Below are 22,630 nucleotides of genomic sequence, written 5' to 3' on the forward strand. Positions count from 1 at the left end.
TGGCCTTCCTAGCCACCATATCACACTGTTGACTCATGTTGTTTGTGGTCCACTAAGACTCCCAGATCTCTTTCACATGTACTGTTGTCAAGCCAACTCTCTCCCATCCTGTACCTGTGCCTTATGTTGTTTCTGCCTAGGTGAAGTACTTTACACTTCTCCCTATTGAAATCCATTTTATTGCTTATGGCCCAGCTCTCCAGTCTATCGAGGTCATTCTGAACTCTGACCCTACCCTCCGGAATATTAACTACCCCTCCTAACTTGGTGTCATCTGCAAATTTGATTAGCATGCTCTCTATTCCATCATCCAAGTCATTTATAAAATTATTAAATAGTACTGGTCCCAAGACAGACCCCACTGGTCACTCCTCTCCAGGAGGCGCTTAGAGGCACTTAGGAGTGCTCTCTAACCTTTTAGTGGATCAGAACAGACGGGACTGCTCAGGCTAGGGTGCCAGCTTTTAAAGAGACCAATGTACTAACACCAGGTCCAGCCCAAAGGTCTTGGACACCCTTGGCCAGCCATTATCTGGGCCCCTCCCACCATCACCTGGGGGCACCCAGAGCGGATGCCCCTAAGAACCAAGCTGCTGCTCTTGAGCCGGGCACACACAGACTGGCCTGCAGGACAGGAGGAGGCAGGTGCTGATGCCTTGGGGCCTGGAAGCGGGGGGTGTGTGGAGGAAAAGCTGCCGCCACCTGCTTTTCCTCCCTCCTTCCTGGGGGATGGAGACAAGGGCAGGGGAAAACAGGCCAGGCGAGTGCCGGAGGGACCACTCAGGGTTGCGGCTTGCAGCCCCCGGGCACCCTAGGCGATGGCCGACTGCTGCCTGGTGTGTGGGCCGTGGCAGCACTCGGCCATCGCCTAGGGTGCCCGGGGGCTGCAAGCCACAACCCTGAGTGGTCCCTCTGGCACTCGCCTGGCCTGATTGATGAGAAGCTCGATGAGAAGAGTTGAAAAGCGTCTGGACGTATGGATTTTGGAGAGGGGGGGGACGCTGCTGCAGGACCCCCACTTGCCTCTGGATCTCACACTGGAGGGGATGAATCTCCTGGAGGGGAGGAATCTCACCCCCCTCTGATTCTGCCCATCCGGTTGCCAGGCAAGGCCCTGGAGCCGTGCCAGGGCTTCTCCTTGCCCGCCGGCCACTCCAAGCAGCGCCTCGGGGTGCCCAGCCAGCGCCGGGCCTCAGCTGAGCACCCCCGCGGGTCCGGCCACCCCCTGCCGAAGCAACTGGCCGCCCCCTGGGGAAGGCAAGCCCCAAAGCCCAGCGAGCGGGCTCGAAGGCAGGGCAGGGGGCAGCGCTGGCGGGGAAGAGGACGCGGCGATCCGGGGGTGGCCCCCGGGGAGGGAGCGGAGTGTGGTCCTCTGCCCCCCCCCCCGGCGGTTCTTTCCCCCCGGGGGGGAGATGAGCTGCGAGGCCAGGAGAGGGCCCCCCCCCGTCGCCACCGGGAGGAGGGCCGGGGCATCTGCCCAGGGGCGGCGTCCTCGGGCCCGCACTGCGGCGCCTCGCGGCTCTGGGGCCGGCGCGGCGCAGCCTGCGGCGGGGAGCCCCGGCGGCCGGCGCGGGAGGCGGGGCGGAGGCGGAGAGAGGGAGGCAGGGAGGGACGGAGGGACGGAGGGGGGGGTGGTCCTTGCAGTCCTTGCAGCCCTTGCAGTCCCCCCGCCCTGCCCGCCCGCCGCGCGTCTTCCGCGGAGCCGCCTCGCTCCCGCCCGGGCGTCTGCATGACTGTCACCAAGGTAAGCCCCGCCGGGCGCAGAGGGGCCGAGGGCCGGGCTCCGGCCAGCCGCCCCGCCGAAGCCCTCGCGCGGCTCTCGCCAAGGGCGCAACCTGCCGCCGGCCGGCGGCAGGTTGCGCCCTTGGCGAGAGCCGCGCGAGGGCTTCGGCGGGGCGGCTGGCCGGAGCCCGGGCGGGGGTCCCCTCTGCAGGGGGGGCGGGGCCGGCCCCCCGCCTGAGCGCACGTGGGGAGCCGGCCGGGGACTGTCTTGCACGCTGGGTCCGTCTGCCGGGGGGCCGGTCCTGGGCTCAGCAGGGCGCCTGAAGCTGCGCGCCCCCCTTTCGCCCACCATCCGAGCAAGGTGCAGGAGCCGGGCGCTCCCAGCCCCCCCCCCCGAGATGGAGCGGAGGGCAGATCCCCTTTTACACCCCGAGAAGGAGCCCGAGCGATCAGGCTGGCGCGCCCTGGGGTCCTCGTGGGTCATCCGGGCGGTGCGAGCGCGCTCTTGGGGTTTTCCTTCCCGACCTTCCCCCCGGCGCCTTCAGAAAATGCCAAGGCCGCGGTTACGCGAGGAGTGGCCAGCCGCAGTGCTGCAGTCCAAGCTCTGCTCCCGGCGGGAGTCGGGTTCAGGTAGGCGGCTCAAGGTTGGCTCAGCCTTCCAGCCTTCCGAGGTCGGTCAAACGAGGACCCAGCTTGCTGGGGGTCAAGGGGAGATGGCTGGGGGAGGCACCGGCAAACCACCCCGCAAACAAAGTCTGCCTAGGAAACGTCGGGATGTGACATCACCCCATGGGTCAGGAGTGACCCGGTGCTTGCACAGGGGACCTTTACCTTAACCTTAGAGCCTCTCAGCTTGCTGGGGGTCAAGGGAAGACGACTGGGGAAGGCACTGGCAAACCACCCCGCAAAACAAAGCCTGCCTTGGAAGTGTCAGGATGTGACCTCACCCCATGGGTCAGGAATGACCCGGTGCTTGCACAGGGGACCTTTACCTTTACGGTCACACAGCCCGGATAACCTACAAGAACCAATGAGCTCTGACCGTGAAAGCCTTCGACAATATTATAGAGAACCTTTATTTGTCCTTTCCTATCCGAGGGAATAATAATAAATGCACTTTAGTTTGATTAGAGCAAACGACGGCCCCTTTTTATTTCCTTTCACGCGCACGTGTAGCTTCGGCTGCCGCTAAGCTTAAGGCACTCTGCTAAACACAGGAATATCCCCACGACAGATGTTCCAACACAGGACACTTCTCCGCGGAACCGCCAAGAGCAGCATCTGGGGCGGGGCCTTGCGGCGCACCACTGCGGACTCGTGTGCCGGGGGTCTCTGGGGCAGCACGCGGGCAGGTGCCTTGGCACTAATGGGGAAGCTGCCATTAGTGGCGAGCTCTTGGCAGTGTCTCAGGCAGGTGCTTCTCCGCCAGAGAGCAGTGGGCCCCAGGCTCTCTCGGCCTCGCCTACTCCACAGGGCTGTTGGGAGGATCACAGGGAGGAGGCCAGAACCACTGATACCGCCGATGCCCCTTGGAGGAAAAGTGTGTGTGGGGGGGGTGGTGGTAAAAAGTAAAAAAATGGATCCGGTCAGTCTGCTGTAGAGAAACCCCTCAGATCAAGCCTTTTGCAAACGCGGCCGAGTCCTCCCTCCGGTGTTGGAGAGAGACCCTTCCCATGAAAAAGAGCCAGCGCCCTCCTTGCCCCTGAGCGTGCACAAAGGGCAAGAACGGATGGTCCAGGAGAAAGGGGGATCTTTCCCAGGGTCTTACCAAATGAGATGTAGTTGCCTCCTGCACATTTGGGAGCGACTTTGAGGGGTTCCTCTGGAAGCAGCATGCCTGTGGGGTGGGCCAAAAGACTCTCCAAATTGGGGGGGTGCTCATCTCTCCCGTTTACACCACACCGCACTTGTCCCCTGGGAAGGCAGACAGCAGAGAACTGGCCAAGAGTACAAAAACGGAAACCTCCAAATGTATGAATGCAAGGGCAGGTTTATCTATTTTTGTGCCTCCTCCACTCTTGTGTTTGCCTGGAGGGGTGAAAGCAAATAATGAGATGGTATGTTTGGAATAAGCATTAAAGTAACTCTCTCATCGGCCTTATCATGGCCATCCAATCCCAGCCCACGAGAATGGCTTCTTGTGCCTGGGAGTTGGGGCTTGTGGGATGTGGGGCAGGGGGATTACGGAGCCTTTGACAAAGCAGGAAGCTGAAGCAGGACAAGGGGCAGTTCTGCCTGGTGTGGGGGGGACGGGGTGGGCGGACGAGAGGGGCTGGGCTCTCCGGAGTAGCTGCGTGGGGTTCCTTCTTTGGGTTCCGTGGACGAGGCAGGCCTGCCTGGGCCCTCCGTCTCCCTCCATCCCAAAGGCTTACGATGCCAGCCTGATCTCATCTCCTCTCTAGTGGTGCAGGATAAGTTCCCAGCATGGTGTGCCCAAAGTCTGGCTCCCCACATCAGCATAAATAAAGGAAAATGAGGGAGATGTGAGCCTTTTGTATGCAGAAGGGCCCCAATTCCTTTTCCTGTTGCTCCCCTGGGGAAGCATTTCAGATTGACTTGTGAGGATTTCCTTATGGAATAGGAGCAGATGCTTCCCAAGTTATTGTTTTTTTCTTTTCCAAAATGCTTTGCAAGCATTAACTCTTTCCTCCCCAGGTGGGCCTTTGGGGATGCTTTTTCTCCTTCTTGCGGTCACAAGGCGATTCCTGGGTTTCCCATCCTGTCACCCTGAATGCACAGAGTGGAACCCTAAAAACACAAGCACTTCCTTTTTTTCCCAAACACGTGTTAGCTTTCTTCCAGCCAGGTTGATTCTTTGGTGCAGTGAAATCTGGCAAGTTCATTCACTTAAAACATTCCTGGGTTCACTTTATTTTCTTTAAACAACCAGTCCAATTGGAGCATCTTTATTGAGAAGGCTCACAAAGTCCCATCGGCCTTGCCTGCCAGGGAGAGTCAGCGTGGTGTAGGGGTTAGAGAATTGGACTAAGCTATGGGAAATCCAGGTTCGAATCCCCACTCTGCCTTGAAGGCTTGGGCCAGTCACGTCTTCTCAGCCTAACCTACCTCACAGGGTGGTTGTGAGGATAAAACAGAGGAGAGGAGAACAATGTTTCTTGGGAGAAAGGCGGGAAATAAAGTAATTAAATACTGATAAATACCTTGTCCATATATGTCATTGTGGCTTGACTGGGAGAGACTGGGAGCCCTTGCTAGGGGAGGGCTGTCAGAATGGCCCAGGGGCGAGGAAAGGCAGGCAGAGCTATTTAGTGACACAGAAGCAGATGTGCTCAGGGTCACCCATCACCTCCTCCCGTGCCGCCAAGAGAAAGGGCTTCAGGGGGCTGGCGGCAGGGTCCCAGCCACCTTCCCACTGGGCAAAAGGCAGCCAAGCTGCCCTCAATCTCCAGGCTGACGGAATCCAGCTTCGGCAAGGGGATGAGAGCGTGGGCGCTAAAAATATCCTCGGTTACCTGGAATCTCCCACTGCAAAATAACGGCTGCAGCATAAGCTCCTTAGAGGAGATCTCCTAAGTTAAAAATGGCAGCAGCTGTGCAGGTTGGGGCGGGGTGGCCGGCGAGAGCGATCCGTTCCTTGATCTCGCATAGGTGATCCAGGTGGTGCTGCAGGTGGAGCAGCTGGGAGGCTGCTCCACCTGCAGCACCACCTGGATCACCTATGCGGGATCAAGGAACGGATCGCTCTCGCCGGCCACCCCCCCCCCAACCTGCACAGCTCCCTGCAGAGGGAGGCGCTTTGGGGCTCCCTGGAAGCCAGCCCGGGCTGCTGCTGTGCAAAACGGGCCTGGGCACGTGCAGAGTGTCGCTCCCTCTCTTCCAGGTAACCCTTGTCGTGTTTGTGTGACCTAACTGGGGATAGGAGGATGTGGACCAGTGGGGGAGGAGCAGGATTTTGCTAGCTGTCTGTGCGTCTGCCCTCCACACATTCCCCCAGTGCATAGATGGTGCATAGCCTGCTCAGTGGTGCAGTCTGTCCCACAGCCACGTGTTAGTTTCCCCAGATATGCCCCAGGGTGGAACAAAGCTCAAGGGTCTCCTCCACATGCACAGGGAAAGGGATCCCAGATCATTTCCAGACAGATTTGCGCCCCTGTGGCTTTTCTCCCAGAAACCAGCCTTCCCGACAGCAGAGGTTATCCTCCTCCATCCTTTTCTCTTTCCCCCTCCCCACCTCCAACGAGACCTTATCGAATGCTCAGTTCAGTAGCCAGCCTGCCTGACAGCTTTTCCCCCCTGGCTGTCCCCAGACTCTGGCACCAGGCAGAATGGCCAGGATTGAGCCAGCTGCCACCAATCCCACAACTCTGTGAACTGGATCTTTCTCTGGCTGGGAAGGGGTAAGGAGAGCAGGCCGTCTGCCCCCCCTCCCCCGGGTTCATCTGGGATCCAGCTGCAGATTTCTCTGAAGGGCACCAAAAGAAGTCGGTGACGCCACGGAGGGTCCTGCGTCTCCTAGGAAAGAGCGGCAATGGGCGGTGGGGAAGGAAGAGAAAGGCATTGGCTTGCACATTGCCAAGGGAAACTCTGCTGTTGGGAGGGATGGTTGGTATGGCAACATGAGAATGGGGGAGGCTAAAGGACATTTCACAGATTGGTTGGTACAAAACTGCAGAATTCAACCCACTGTTGGGTTGGCAAAGCCTCATGATGGGGGAGGGGGACGGGAGGCTTCTCAACATGCATATTAATAACTTGCAGCATTTGCCCCCATTGATTTGACCCCATTGATAGGATACCCCAGAACCATCCTGTTCCTTCAAGCGCTGTCGGCTTCAGTAGGCAAGTCCACATGTTCAGGTGTCACTCCCCTAGGTGGATTTGTGCACACCCTAGGTAGGTTCACACAGGGCACCTAGGTGGGTTGCTTTTTTGGCCCTTGCTTCCTGTAGGATTGACCAGCAGCCAAACTGTTGGAGGCGTCTTGAGAAGATAAAGGGAAGGACTGGGGTGTCACATCTCTGTGTGTGTGGTCCATTCATACATGTAGTCGTGATGAAAGGGAGCTGCAAAAGGAGCGGTTACTTTGACAAAACTGAACGTGTTTGGAATCCGTGGACAAGGACTGTGGTCTGAGCCCACTGCCCCATCAACTGTCCCTGGCCTGTTGCCCCCCCCCCCCAAGCCTCCCAAGGTAGATGGAATCAGAGGGAATACACGGGGCTTGCAGAGTAATGCCAAAGTGGATTTGTTACTGCGGGCATCCATACCGTGACTCATATGCATGGAAAATGTATTTAGAGAAGCCGCGTGCACGACATCACAATCTACCCCTTCAGTAGTGCAAATCCATCAATGTCTCCCAGCTCAATGAGCTGATCTAACAGCGTCATATAAAAACCCAGCACATCAACAGCCCTCGGCAGGTTGGTTTCCCTTTTCCGTTCCAAGTGCAAAGAATTTTTTTTTCCTTTTAATAAAGGCTTTTGACTAGAGCCGATCAGGCAGTTGTGCGTCTTGCACTGGTGACTGACAGGTGGGCCCATTTTGTGGGAATAAATTTAAAAATGGAGATGGAGCTCTCATTGGGAAAGCAGAGAGTTTTCTTTGCCCTCCCTATGCAGGCTGGAAGTCAGAGAAGCAAGCTGTAGCAGCGGGAGATTCCCAAGAGGAGGAAGCCATTGCTTTGCTGGATCTCTCCCTATGGAAAAAAGGAGTTTTTTATTCAGGGCATTTATGTGCCGCTTCTCCAGAGTCCTGCTCGAGGCAGGTGTGGGTCCAACCCCCCCCCCCCACAAGTCCTAAGAAGCATTCTCCATGACAACTCTAGAATGCGGTTCCGTGGATATGAAGCATTGCAAGGAGAGGTACCCCCTTCTAAGTCCATTCACACATACATGAACCTGGCTTATACTGAATCAGAACCTTGGTCCATCATAGTACTATCTACTCAGATTGGCAGTGGCTCTCCAGGGTCTCAGGCAGAGGTCTTTCATATCACCCACTGCCTGATCCTTTTAACTGGAGGTGCCAGGGGTTGAACCCGGGACTTTCTGCATGCCAAGCAGGTGCCGTTCCACTGAAACACAGCTCCGTTGAACACACACGAAACTGCCTTCTACTGAATCAGACCCTTGGTCCATCAAAGTCAGTATTGTCTACTCAGACCGGCAGCAGCTCTCCAGGGTCTCAGGCAGGGGTCTTTCACATCACCTACCTGCCTAGTCCCTTTAACTGGAGGTGCCGGGGATTGAACCGGGGACCTTCTGCGTGCCAAGCAGATGCTCTACCACTGAGCCACAGCCCCTCCCCAGTGAGTTTAAAAGGGTGCAATTCTGCTTAGGACTGCACTGTTAATGACTCAACACATTTATCTGATCAGCAATGGCTAGACTTCAGTTCCTTTGGTTTCTTGACTGATGTGGGACAGCGAATGGAAAATTCAGCCCATGCAGCAAGTTTACTGTTTCTGTATTTGCTCCAGCTATAAGAATTTGTGCTTGGATGTTCACACATGAACACACACTTGACGCTGCCTGAGATTGAATCAGACTGTTGCTCTATCAAGGTCCGTATTGTCCACTCAGACCGGCAGGCGCTCCACAGGGTTTGGGGTTGAGGTCTCTCACATCAAATGACCGCGTGATCCTTTAGTCTGGAGATGCCGGGGATTGAACCTGGGACTTTCTGCATGCTGAGCAGAGGCTCCACTGCTGAGCCTCAGTCCTTTCCCACAGATGTTGCTAACACTCTACATCTGTAACCGTTTTCTTTCTGGGCCGTGGGCTTGTGGCATAATTCTGCCAGCTGTGATTTTGGATGGCCAGAGACTGATGTGGAGGCCTCCTGCTTCCGTCTTCATATCTCCACCCCATCTGCCTTGCCTGACTTCCAGGGACTGAGTCTGAGGGTGTGTCCACCTGGTGATTTTGCGCATCACCCATTTCCAGAAGACCATGACAGGGCAGTTAACCATTAGAGAGACCCATGAGTTCGAGAGGTATAAATAGGATCTTCTGACGACCATAGGTAGCTGAGCGTAATGCTGCTGATGACGCACGGATCCATGCACTATGTACAAATCACATCTTCATTCTTCATCCTGTTTCAATGCCTGCCTATGTCGTTTGAGGACAGGACTTTGAGATTAAGGGACCTGGTACAATTCTTCACTCCTTGCCCCTCTTTCATTGGCTTTGACTTGGCCCATTGTAAATGTACAGAGAATAGGCGCACTGTCTCCTGGGGACGCCACTTTCTCCCTGTGGAGTGAATCAATGCGCTCCCATTCAATTGGGTGAGGCCGTTTTGCTATGCAGCTTTTGGCAGCAGGGGAGGGGCTGCGTGGACAAAGGCATCTTTTGGGCTTTCTCTTTACTTTAAAATACAGAGAGGGATTAGAACCCAAGTCAGAAGGGCATTTATGCCTCCCCAGTACCTTTCCAGGCAGAATGTTTCACAGGAAGGGAGAGTGCCTCTTCCTCTCACCAGGGCTGTTCAGATTTTATTATCAACTGTTTTGTGTAGAAGGGAGACAGGGACATGGTGCTGACTGTGGTTAACCGGGGATACATGAGCAAGCAGAGAAAATGGGTAAAGGCTAGAAGACTACCATTCCTGTAAATTCTGATGCAGCCACATAAAGGGCATGTTCCATGTGGGAACTGACACGAATCCCATGTGGCCGTCATGTGTTGAGAATGTGCTCATCTCTCACTGCATGCTCTGAATTGTTTTGGTTTTTTGCGGATGTGTAGGGTTCTGTCCCAAAGGAAAGTTCCTAGGGTTGACCCTGAAGTTCCTGAAGGCAGTTGCCTTCCCCCGGTGTTTGGGGAGAATTCTCGGGAGACCCCCCAGCTTTATCCTTCCTCCTTCCCCTCCGTTTCCTCTTTCTCACAATGCTTTTTGTGGGGTTTGCCATTGTGTTCTTATTGTATTCCCATGTTTTGTCCTTCAAGCATTGATGTTATATAAACAGCAGCCTTGAGGTGCAGTGCGGTGTTCTGAGTGTGAAATCTATACGATCTGCTCCCTGTGATTTACACCCTGTCTTTGAGAATACCACCGAATGTGGCCTGCAAGACATTTTGCTGCCCCAAGTTGATGTGCTGCGCTTTCCAAGAACCGTTCCCCATGATCCCTTGCTTTCTCTCAGGCAATGCTCTTGGACATGGTGCTGGGAAGGGCATCTGTTGGATCACATGTGGCTGCTCGGTGGAGGCCCTTGAGGGTCTCCTCTGCTTCAAGAGCAGGTGTGCTTTTGAAGAGAGCTGATGCTTATGAAAGCAGGGCGGCTTTCGTTGGGTGCAGGCGTGCTTCTTCCGCCCAGGCCTAGAGTCCGATCAGGCCGATAACTTGGATACCTGGGAAAGCGACTGTGTGTGTGTGTGTGTGTGTAGGGGGTCAGAGTTAACCCTTTCCTGCCTTCTCCGTTGCCACAGCAGCCATTTCGCTTGCCGGGCTGAGCCAGCTTTCTTTGAATGAGTGGGTCATTAGCGCAGTTTGCCAGGCCGTTTCCTAAAGAGAACCTCTTCAGAGGGGGAGGCCGTTTTTTCTTCCTGTTCCCAGCCACTGAATGCATCAACGCCTGACTTGTTCTGAGTGGAGTGAGGCCCAGATCCCCCGCTGGGCTTCTGGAAGAAGGCATCCAGTCATAGAGAAATCGGATGGGGCTGGCCCCATATTGATTATTTTTCTTCTTTTGAGTCTTTTAGTAAATGCGTGGGCAGCTTGAATGTTAAAGGGTCGACTTAAGTTGCAAAGAGTTGCCTGTACAACCAAACAAATTGCAAATGATATTCCATTCAGTCAAGCAAGATGATATTTTGCAGTACTGTCCAGTGTAGAGTGCAGCTTCGTGGGCAGGAGTTCTTTCGCCCCGGGTCCTGGGCCACCATGAGGGTTATCATCCTGCAGGTGGCCTGCAGTTCTCCTGGATTTACAACTGACCTGCAGATTACAGAGATCGGTTCTCCTAGAGGAAACATTGGCTTCGGAGGGGCAGACTCTATGGTATACCATAGAGTATGGAAGAAACAGAAATCCTAGTCAGGCCGTTGCTTCATCGAGCTCCTCTGACTGGCAGAGGATCTCCAGCAGAGAGAGGCCCTCCCCCAGCCCTTCAGCCAGATATCCAAAGACTGGCTTTCTGGACTGTGGCCCCTCCTTAGACATACATTCTCATGAATTTATGAAACTGCCTTCTGCTGAATCCGGTGCTTGGACTATCAAGTCAGTCTTGTCTAATCTGGCTGGCAGTAGCTCTCCAAGGTCTCAGGCAGGGGTTTTTCACATCACGTACAACCTGATTCCTTTGTGAGCTGGAGATGCCGGGGATTGAACCTGGGACCTTCTGCGTGCCACTGAGCCATGGCCCCACTCAGGTGGGGATGCAGAAGGCTACGTTCTGGGCCTGGTTATGCACTCTACTGCCAAGGCATCCCCTTTTCTTGCTGGCGGCAAAATTCGGTCATGGCGTTGCTATAGGAACGCGATTGCAGATTACCCTAATTAACTCTGTCACAAACCCAATGCAAGAAGGTTAGGAGGCCAGCACCGTGAAGTGGGAAGGACTCCAGAATGCTCTGCTGGACAAATAAAATGTATGAAGAGAGAAATATCCTTTCCTAGATAAAGTTGGGAGCTGAGATATTTGACCTTCTCCTAGTCCACAGTTTTTGGAGTGGGCCAGGAGGCCGTGTTTGGCTCCCTGCAAGGCATCTCCTTGGGGTCCTGGCTTTCTCCATGCAGAAGCTGTGTCTGGCTGCCACTGCGTGTGGGATTCTGCAGCAACCTCTTGCCCACGGTGCTTGGACCATGCGGGATGATGCTTCTCACTGGCTGGCAACGTTTTCGCCTCGGGTCTGTTTTGCTCTCTTCCAAAGGACAAGCCTCGGGCCCCCTGCGTGTAATAAAAAGCAGAAGCCCTCAGGAGGAGATTTTCATTTTCATGCTGTTAGACACAAAGTGTGGCAAGGGCACCTCTGACTCTGTGAACATAAGACCATAAGAAAAGCCCTGCTGGGTCAGACCCAGGCCCATACAATCCAGCAGTCTGTTCACACAGTGGCCAACCAGGCACCTCTAGGAAGCCCACAAATAAGACGACTGCAGCAGCACCATCCTGCCTGTGTTTCACAGCACCCAATATATTCGGCATGCTCCTCTGAACCTGGAGAGAAGAGGTATGCATCATGACTAGTATCCATTTATGACTAGTAGCCATGAATACCCCTCTCCTCTGTGACCATGTCCACTCCCCTCTTAAAGCCTTCCAGGTTTGCAGCCCTCACCACATCCTGGGGCAGGGAGTTCCACAATTAACTATACTTTGTGTAAAGAAATATTTCCTTTTATCAGTTTTGAATCTCTCACCCTCCAGCTTCAGCAGTTGACCCTGCGTTCTAGTATTATGAGAGAGAAAAGCTTCTCCCTGTCCACTCTCTCCAAACCATGCATAATTTTACAGACCTCTATCATGTCTCCCCTTAACCGCCTTCTTTCCAAGCTAAACAGCCCTAAGTATTTTAACTGCTCCTCATAGGGCGGTCTCTAGCCCTCTGATCATTTTGCTTGCTCTTTTCTGCACCTTCTCAAGCTCTGCAATATCCTTTTTTAGGTATGGTGACCAGAACTGTACACAGTATTCTAAGTGTGGTCTCACCATAGGTTTGTACAAGGGCAGTATATCAGCAGTTTTATTCTCTATTCTATTCTATTCTATATTTGTGGATGTTCAGTGCACCGAATGACCCCACTGTGCCCATCTCCCATGGCTTGGCCAGGGAAAGTGGAGAAGAAGTCCTCTCCATGCCAAAAGCTGCAGAATCTGGGGCAGCCTGGCAAACTTGCAAGAGACTGGCAGAAGGGAGAATCACGCCTCGGTGCTTGCCAATCGCCAACAGCTGTCACCCGCAAAACATCTTCAGCCAACCATGCGCTTGTCTTCTCCCTCGCTGCATTCTCCCCCCCCCCAGACAGTTTCACATGCCTTGGATTGTAAGCTTCTTTGGCCAGCTCTGGATGCATTTGCAAAAATGCAGATCCAGCTTATTTGAATAAGTGCAGAGTTAATTCTAACCAACCGGAGTGGAGAGAGCAGCTTTAGAAGCGGGGTGAGGTCACAGGGGCAATCCTCGCAGGCATTCCCACAGCATCTACAAGAGGGAGGGCAGGAAGGGACCGGAATAAAGTGCAAACATTGTCCTGGAGTGGAGTAAATCTGCCAACCCTGGCCAAGAAGGGGGGCTGTTTTCCCATCTTCTGTTGGCCCCTTCGGTTGGAGAGTTGCATTTTCTGTGGATGGAGCTGAGAGCTGAACAGAGAAGTCAGCATTCCATGCGCTGTGCAAATGACACAGTGGCGCCAGGGTGTGTGCACTTTGGTGATTGTGGAGGAGGGCCCCTGGGATGGAGGAGGTGAGCTTGGGTGGGGGGGGGGTCTGTGTCAGTCTTGACTGTGTGGAAGGATAGCAGGGGGAGCTTGCGCATGGGGGAGCTGCCAGATAAGCGCACTGTCGCAGAGGCGGTAATGGGACTTGAGCCATGCGCTGTTGCGTAGTTAGCGTAACCATCTGATCCCATTTAAGGGCAGGGAGGACCCCTTTATCAGAATTCTGCCCCACTGCCCATCCCATAAACCTTTGGACACAAGGATGGAGCTTGCAGCTCACCTGTTGCACATTTCTTAACTGTTGCAAATGGCAGGAGAAAGAGACCTGCAGGGAAGCAGAGTCGAGTCCTGCGGCACCTTAGAGAGTGACTTGATTTTCAGGGTATGAGCTTTTGAGTGTCAACATTCCTGGGAGCTTGGACTCACGAAAGCTCATACCCTGAAACTCTTGTTCATCTCTTAAAATGCTCCTGGACTCAAATCTAGCTGTTCAACTACAGACTTGGAACGGCCACCCCCAGAAACTATCTGCAGGGAAACAGTGATGGGTGGGGGTGGGGCGGGATTATTAAAAATGGTTTCTTGAGATTATACGTGCCCAGCAATAATAGCATTAGTGTTCTAATCTCCCCCTCGGGAGTGAAACGTTAAAAGGGGATTCTGCGGCTTAGAAATCAAACGAAACATCAAATGGGTGTCTGTCTTGCGCAACCGAGATCTCATATCCCTCTTTTAATTTTTAAGCAGTTGCAAATCAATGCAGCAACCGCCCCCGCCACCCCCCTCGGACTTTGTGCCTCTGCTAATTTGCACATTTGTTCCAGCTGGAATAGACACACCACTCCGTTTTAAGGGAAGGAGCCGTTGATCAGGATTGGCCTGCAGTCATTCATATTCCTCTCTCTCCTACACGCAAGGGCACAAACTCAGAACCTCAGATCTTTCCAAGGATTTTGTGTCGGTCTTTACACTTGCCCTCTGGGCAAGTGTAAAGACCAACATGAAATCCTCGGAAAGCAAATAAATCAGAGCTCAGGAGGGCAGGAAAAAGGCTGAAAATACTATTTTACATTTTCCTTTCCCCAAGCTGTTAGAACACTGGAGAAAGCGGTTGAGAGCCCTCCTCCTTCCTTAGCAGCTCACAGTTTGGGCCACTTCGCAAGCGATGGTCTCTCGAATACTGAACACTCTCTGATCGCGTGAGCTCAGCTGCCTCCACAGCATATGATATGTGTGAACCAACCATAAGGTTCTTGTAGGTTATCCGGGCTGTGTGACCGTGGTCTTGGTATTTTCTTTCCTGACGTTTCGCCAGCAGCTGTGGCAGGCTGTGTTACTCCTCTGAAGATGCCTGCCACAGCTGCTGGTGAAACGTCAGGAAAGAAAATACCAAGACCACGGTCAGACAGCCCGGATAACCTACAAGAAGCAATGAACTCTGACCATGAAAGCCTTCGACAATATTTTCAACCATAAGGTATCACCAGAGGTTTCTTTTGTGTCTCAGAATCCCGGTTCGAGCTCTTTTGGATGGCCCAAGATGGCATCGAGTGCATCTTGCCTCTGCCATCAGGAAGAGAGAGGACGAGGGGAAATGGAACTCTTGAGAGGCCCAGAGTCCAGCCCTTGAAGAAGGGAAACAGTCAGGGATGGGCGGAAGGTGTGTGGCCCTCTCTGGCGGTCGTGGACAAAGCAATCCAAGGCCAGGCTGGTCTTCGAGTTTGCTGGGAAACCCTGGTGGGCTGTCACAAGGGGAAGCCAAGCTGAGCCCTGGCAGCTCGGTAGTGGTCCTTCCACTGGCCCTTGGGCTGTTGTTTTAAGACCCCAACTCACCCCTCAAAATGGGGCGGCCCTAAGGGACCCCCTGGTGGCCGGGAGCAAGCAGCGCTAAGCCCCAGCAACTGTGCCCGAGCCGCCGGCTCTGCTTAGCCCAGACCTCTCACCAGCTCGCCAGCTTCCCCCTTCTGCCCTGCTTCTACTTTAGGGGGGGTGCAGTGGGGGAGCGGATGCCCGTGGCCAGCCCCACTGAGCCGAGTGGCCCTGCAGGGCTGGCTTGTAGCACAGCTGGGGGTCACTCAGCTTGGCTTTCTCCATTTTCATTTTCCAGTCTGCTTCTGCCTGAAGGAAGGGGAGGGGCTGTGGCTCAGTGGCAGAGCATCCGCTTGGCATGTAGGAGGTCCCAGGTTCAATCCTAGGGTTGCCAGGTGCCCGCTGGTGGTGGGCAAACCCCCGGCAATTCCCCCCTCTGCCCGCTGACCACCTGAGGGTCGGCGGGCAGGCGTGCATGCGCGTGTGCATACCACGCGTGTCACTTCCAGTTTGGAACCAGAAGTTCCACCTCACGAGGGGCCTTTTACCTCTTAGTTTGAGTGGTAAAGGGCTGCTTTACCACTCAAACTAAGAGGTAAAGGCCCTTTATGATGCGGCACTTCCGGTTCTAAACCGGAAGTGACGCACGCGCACATGCACTTAACAAGAAGAGCCTCTTGCCAGAGGAGGTAAGGTACCTGGCAACCCTATTCAATCCCCAGCATCTCCAGTTGAAAAGGACAGGGTGATAAAAGTTGTGAACTTGGAGGGCCACTGCCAGTCAGAGTAGACAGTACTGACTTTGGTGGACCAAAGGGTCTGTTTGGAGAGGGGCCATGGCTCAGTGGCAGAGCATCCGCTCAGCGTGCAGGAGGTCCCAGGTTCAATCCCCGGCATCTCCAGTTGAAAAGGACCAGGTGATAGAAGTTGTGAACTTGGAGAGCCGCTGCCAGTCAGAGTAGACAGTACTAACTTTGATGGACCTGATTGATGGACCAATCAGAAGGGTCTGATTGAGTAGATGGCAGCTTCATGTGTTCATGTTCTTATGCTGTTTGGGAGGAGCTGTGGCTCAGTGGCAAAGCTCCTGCTTGGCATGCAGGAGGTCCCAGGTTCAATCCCTGGCATCTTCAGTTAAAGGATCTGGTTCTAGATGATGTGAAAGACCTCTGCCTGAGACCCTGGAGAGCCGCTGCCAGTCAGAGAAGACAATACTGATGGACTGACTCTGGTTCAGTAGAAGGCAGCTTCATGTGTCTGACTCCTTCAGGCACAAGCTTGTGAAATGCTATTTGGGGAGGCCAGCAAAGGGTGATTTTGTATAAAGCACTCTAAAGGGTGGAAAAATTAAACGGAGCAAAAGCCGGATAGTGAAATGAAGATATGCCTCTAGATTATTTTCAGGTTGATGGTCTATGACTGTAGACAGGAAGCAGTGGAAGGGAGAGAGATAAATTGTGCCCATGCTGATCTACAGGAAATATAGATAATCCTTCAGCGGATTCCAAAATGGGGCCTGGGGTATTTTAGAAAAGAGATGGGCAGGATACCCAACAGATCCAACCTTAGCTACCAGGGTTAATCACAGCCACACCTTATGGCAGTGAATTCCATAGGTTAATTTTCACCCCTGAACATCTCTTGCCTTGGAAACCCCATGAGGGGGCCACCATGAATTGGCATTGGCTTGATGGCGCTCCCCACCATCACTGCCCTGCATCTGCTCCTGCTCAATGCCATGGGGTGTAGCCCAAATTCTAGTATTATGGGAGAGGGTGAAAATGTTCTCTGTGGCGCCTCGTGCTTGATTTTGTAAATCTCTCTGATGTTTTCCCAAACGTTTCAGCCTTTTCTTGCCCATCGCAAAGTGTTGCCAGAACGTGACGGTTCTCATCTGCTCGCTTTGCGCCTGGGCTCAAGATCACGCAAGCCTGCCTCTGCGCATTCACATCACCCAGGAGGCTGCCCTTGGTTCTCAGGGCACAAGGGCCTGCGCTTCCCCGAGCCGCGCATGGCGCTGGAATGCCCGGGGCCACATCTCTTCCCAGTGCGGCAGCCAATAAAAACGGTGATGGTCTCCGGTCTGCCAGAAGAGTCCTCTTTTCCCTCTTGTCACCCCTCGGTCACTCAAGGCTGTGGGATCACATGGTGGAAGCGGCAGGCTTGGTTGCGTAGACTGCAGAGCTGCGGGGGGACACGGAGAGTCACGTCTGCGTCCTGCCGGCGGAGCATCTGGCAGGCTGTCACATCGCGAATCCCTGGGGAATTGGTTGTCCTCTCTTCTGGGGCAACAGAAGCTGCCGAGTGGCACATGATTGGCAGAAGCGGGCATGCTGTGGTTCACGTGAGCTTGGAAGCAGCACCCGGTGGCCTGGAGTCCCTTCCCCCTATTGCTGAAGTGTGGTGCTCCCTCTCGTACCCAGTGGTGAGGGAAAGGCACTCTGCCCCTGCTCAGGGGCTCTGTCGTGTGTGGGCTCCCTATTTCCAGGGTTCAACCCCAAAACTGAACACATGCTGGAGCTCAGTCCTGCTTCCCAAATCCAGACAGGATGCAGAGCGGCAACCGGGAGGGCGCTGTGCTCTAAACTATCCCTAAATCCTGGCCATTCAACGAGCCCAACGGCTTCCCCCTTGAGGAACTTCAGAGAGCACACCACGCTGCCCCTAAAATTTCAGTCGCTGGCGGCTGTATCCTTACAAGGAGTGAGATCTGGGAGACTCCGGTTCAAATCCCCACCCTGCCGTGGAAGTTTGCTGGGTAACCTCAGGCCAGCCACTCCCTGTCAGCCAAACCTACCTCACAGGGTTGCTGAGAGGAGACAATGCTGGTTTGCGTCCCCATCGGGGAGAAAAACAGGGTATAAACAAAGTAAGGAGGAACACTGCCCGGGGGAGACCTGTGTGGCAGGAGCAGCCCGGGTGGTTTTTCTCTGTCGTGGGGAATTTATTTATTCCCCCCCATTTCTGTCCTGCCTTTCCACCATTTTGGAGGAATAAATGAGTCCGGTCCATTTCCTGCCATCCTTCCCCAGAGGGCGGTGCTTTTTAAGTGGGGGCCACAATCTGAATTCAAGAGATATTCAGATAAGCAGTCTGTTTGCATCATTTTGGCTTTTCCGTCTCCTCCAGCGAGAATCTCCCTCCTGGTGTCAAGAAGATAATCCTTCCGGAACAGCCTGGTCTGTTCACCGCGTCGAGGCAGATTCTTTTCAGAAAGAACCACTTCTTTTTGGCCTCTTGAGAGCTTTTTCTCTCATTGATGGGCTTACAGTGTGAGCGTGGGACAGAACAGCCCGGGAGGAGTTTTCCCCCACAGGCCTGAGAGCGAGTCCACCGCACAGCAGACGGCCGAATCAGCCAGCGCCGTGCTGCTCTTGGCAACAGCTGAAGGCCCACGACTTGCGGCGGGATGTGAATCAGGCCGGGTGGAATTCCCCCCATTGCAGGAGAAATGAAAGACGGAGGGTTGCTTTCAGTCCATTGGTGGTGATGCTGGATTTTGGGGGCAGGCGCCAGTTGGGTGGTTTTCCCTGCTACGATATAAATGGAGCTGGAGAATCCATTTGCCCAGTCAGCGGGGAGGGGGGAGCACCATCTTTTCTGTACCCAGAGCAGGCGAAGCTTTGGCAAGGAGCATTCCCATCGGCTGCCAGCTGGATTCTTCGTGTGGTTTGGTCCGTGCACAGGGGACGTCGGGCCTCTACTCCGCAGCCGTCCGGCCCCTTCGCGTCCAGGGTTTAGAATGGAGGGGTGAGGGCTGCCTTGTTCAGCTCAAGAGGCTGAACGTGAGTGACCAACTGTGCAGTCCTAAAGGGGGGGGTTGCCATCACGTTGCAGCTGACTTATGGTGACCCTTTGTGGAGTTTTCAAGGCGAGAGACGTTCAGAGGGGGTTTGCCGCTACCTGGACTTCCTTGGTGGCCTCCCGTCCAAGGACTAACTGGGGCTGACCCTGCTTACCTCAGACCTTGAGAAGGAGCCCAGAGCTAAGCTGCTCCATCCTGCCTCACCTCTTGCCCCTAGCCGTGGTAGTGCTTGACTGAGTTGTTCCGGGGCAGCCCAAGCAAACTGCACCCACCCCCTTCTGGGGCTGTGCCACCACTAGCCACAGGGCTTGGACCCAGCTTGCCCAGAGGGGGGGTGCCAGTCCCTTCTAAGTGCCATCTAAGCCCCAGCGGAGCATCAGGGCCATCTTTGTTACACCACCCCAAGCGGTCACTTGGGGGGGGCTTGGCTGGAGAACTGGCCCTGGGCTCCCCAGAGGACGTGGGCCTTGCTGTTTGCTTTGCCATTCTTGCAGCAGTCATTGAACGAAGGCAATCTCCCTCCCGTCACATGGCTGGCCGTGAGCTCAGTTAGGCACAAGAAGCCCATTGGCATCATGCACACAAAGCGGCTTTTCAGCAAGAGGGCATCTAGCTCCGGCTCTGCTGGGAGCCTTTTCCAGACGCTGAGCAACTGTCAGGCAGCAAGAAGGCAGCCTTAAAACCCAGATCCTTTGGCACGACTCTCTCCAAAGCGGCTCAGCTGCAGGGCGGGCGGTGCGAGCCCCTCTTTTTGGCCAGGGAAAGCTGGTGCACAAAAGCTGTTCTTGGACTTTGGAGCACTCTGAGCCCCAAACATGCAAAACCCGACATGGGCGTGTGAACATAGAGCACTTAGCCGCGTCATCCCATCCTCCGCTTCCGCCCTCTGGTTGTGAAAGACCTGCTCCTAAACCCCCTTGCACCCATGCGAGGTACAGTGGGAAAGTCTTCAGCTGCCTTTCGCCAAGAGGGCTGTGCCAGCGCAAAGGGATGGGGCTGGGGAAACATGGCATGGGGGTAGGATTTTGTCACAGTGTTTTGCTTATTGCGGGGGCCGGCTGCCAAAGAGCCAACGTGAGGACTCTCAGGCCGAAGGTGGTGGAAAGCCCTAGATCTCTGCCCCTGGCCCCCCTGACTCTGGAGCCACGGTGGAGGGCAGGGCTCTACCTGGGTCCAGATCCGCTCGTGGCCGCGCATGAGGCTGTCAAAGACACAGTCAGAGAGCAGGTGAGGCCTCATGGAGCTATGCAAGATACTGGAGGCCCTTTCCCTCCTTGAGGCTGGGGTCTCCCTCCTGCCCACCACTGGAGCACCAGCAGGGGAAAATAAGGGTCCCAGAACTCGCTGTGCTCCTGACGGTGGGGACTGTGATGACCTGTGTCATTTTGGTCACTATGAGGGGGGGAAAGCTAGGTATTACGTGTGTGTGTGCGTGCGCCATAACAACCAACCTATGGTGACCCCAGCAAAGGGCTCTCCAGGCAAGTGAGAAGCAGAGGGGGTTTGCCATCGCCTTCCTCTGCGGAGCCTTCTTTGGTGTTTTCATTGCTGCTGCTGCATTTTAGTGTTCATTATTGTTACACTTACATCAGTACTGTAATTTTAAAATTGCAATTTAAGCGTGAGCTGCTTTGAACGTCCACAGGGGTGGTTGGTGGGCTGCCATTGCCCCAGCCTTCCACCGGCTGCGTTTGGGCTTTCTGGGGATTCATGCCTGTGTCTGGGGGAGGCCCAGTGCTGTGTAGTGGTTGGAGTGTCAGACTAGGAGAGGGGAAGACATGGGTTCAAATCCTCCCTTAGCCATGAAACTCACTGAGTGACCATGGACTTAGCCACTGTCTCAACTATTCTCTGGATATTGACAGAAGAGCCTTCACTCACAGATCTTTTGGGCCCAAAGACAGGGTGGAGATGATTTAATTTATTTGGAAATTTGCAGATGGTTTTATTCACTTGGAAAGACAATATAAACGCTCGGTACACCACCAGCCTACAAGCTGCACGGCTTCTGAAGTGGTCAGGATGGGGCCCGGTACATTCTGGTCCGTGTGAGTCAGGGCACAGAAGCAGCGGAGACCAGCAGTGCCATTTGCACGAATGGTTCCTGGGACGCCCGCTCTTTGTGCTGGAATTGCTTTCCCACCTGTTTGAAAGGAAAGTGGGCGGCAGCATGTCATTCTAATGCCCAAAGTAGAAAGCTGGAAAGCCGTCTCTCGCCCAGGATAATAACCCAGTGGGACGGAGAGTGATTTCTGTCTGCTGAGAGGCAGATCCAGCTCCAGGGGCGCCTGAAAGGCTCACCAGCCCAGCCTTCAGTTCCCTGCCAATCAGCCTGATTCGTCTCATGTGATGTTTTCTTGCAAAAAAGACCATCGACAGGGCAGGGTGGGACCCAACGCTGGCTTGTTCTGAGCAGCCAGTGAGTACCTTTTCCCTCCGCCCCTCTTCTGCTCGCCAGGGCAATTTTGAGCGATTCGGCAGAGCCTGGAGACTCTTCCCATCCAGAGTCAGGCTTCCATCTGGGATTTTTGCCTGGCGGGTTCCACATGATCACTTCAGGCTTGGGCAATACTAAAGACACTGCCATGTTATTGTGGCTCAGATTCCAGGATCCGGGAGACCCAGGTTTGAATCCCCACTATGCCATAGAATCTCCAGTCTTGGGCCAATTTCTCTCTCTCAGCCTACCCTACCTCACGGGGCAGTTGTTGTAAGGATAAAATGGAGAGCGATGGCAGGAACTGCTATGAGTCTCCATTGTGGGAGAAAAGCTACCGAAAAGAGGTGGTTCTGAAATACTGCTTGCACATGCTGCCAACATTTGGTCTCTGTGTTGCTGGGCGGTTGGCGGAACTTTTTGCCTTGAGATCAGGGTGAGAAGCTCCATGAAGAACTAGCAGCACAGGAAGGCCTTGGCCTCTGGGTTCTGCTTGTTGACCCTTTGGGGCTACAAAACAGGATGCTGGACTTTATGGTCAGATCCAGCAGGGCTCTTCTGTGCCCTAATTCAGGCTTAACCAGGTATCAGAATTCTGCCTCCTCTGGCTTCTCTTCGGCTCTCTTAGCATGCTTTAAGTGGAAGTATTGGTTGGTCCTACTTTTGGGAGGTGTTTGGAAGATCTCTCTTCCTTAGTGGAATGCAGAACATAGAGGGAAGTCTTTAGGACATTCATCTCCTCTCCCCCCCCCCCCCGCAGTTTCTTCTTACCATCCCTTTCCAGAGGAAGGTGTGGATAAGTGGCAACCAATTCCAGAGCTTTATCAGTGGTGGTCTTGATTCTCTGGAGTGGGTTTCCAGTTGAAGGAAGAACTGTGTACTCCCGAGGAGCCTTTTCTGTAAAGCTGTTCTAGTTAAAAGAGCCTTTGCTCAAATTTAGTTTTCGAGTTTGTGTTTGAATGTTTCAGGTTGTCAATTAAAGATTTTAAGTGAATTTTCTGCTTTGTGCAGGGGGATGACCCTGGTGATCCCTTCCAACTCTATGATTCTAGGAGAGCACTGTGTATATGGGGAGAGGCTGTGGCTCAGGAGTAGAGCATCTGCTTGGCATGCAAAAGGTCCCAGGTTCAATCCTCGGCATCTCCAGCCGAAAAGACCAGGCACTGGGTGATGTGAAAGAGCTCTGCCTGAGACCCTGGAGTGCCACTGCCAGTCTGAGTAGACAATACTGATGGAACTAGAGTCTGATTCGGTATAAGACAGCTTCAAGTTGTGATATGTGTGCATGTTTTTAATGGAAATATCTGTGATAGTTGTATTTGTGTAAGCTACCTTGAGCTCCTGTTGGTGGGGAAAGGCAGCCTAGGAATATTTCAAATAAATCAATAAAACGGTGTGTGACAAGCTGCTGCTGTTTCTTCTTCTTCTGCTGCTGCTGCTGCTTTTGCTGCTGCTGCTTCTGCTGCTGCTGCTGCTTTTGCTGCTGCTGCTGCTGCTTCCTTCTCCTC

The 22,630-nt window shown here is 54.1% G+C and overlaps 1 protein-coding gene across 1 annotated transcript in view; it reads left to right on the forward strand.

Annotated features, from left to right (window-relative positions):
• The first annotated feature begins 1,719 nt into the window (after positions 1 to 1,719).
• The window catches only part of CORO2B (coronin 2B), a 71,944-nt gene continuing 51,033 nt past the window's right edge, over positions 1,720 to 22,630 (forward strand). Inside the window, exon 1 of the mRNA XM_056865698.1 lies at positions 1,720 to 1,744. Within this exon, the coding sequence (XP_056721676.1) occupies positions 1,730 to 1,744 (15 nt within the window). The 5' untranslated portion in view covers positions 1,720 to 1,729. The remainder of the gene's footprint in view (positions 1,745 to 22,630) is intronic.

The sequence above is a fragment of the Euleptes europaea genome, chromosome 20 (assembly GCF_029931775.1).
Source record: "Euleptes europaea isolate rEulEur1 chromosome 20, rEulEur1.hap1, whole genome shotgun sequence".
NCBI classification, from domain to species: Eukaryota; Metazoa; Chordata; class Lepidosauria; order Squamata; family Sphaerodactylidae; genus Euleptes; species Euleptes europaea.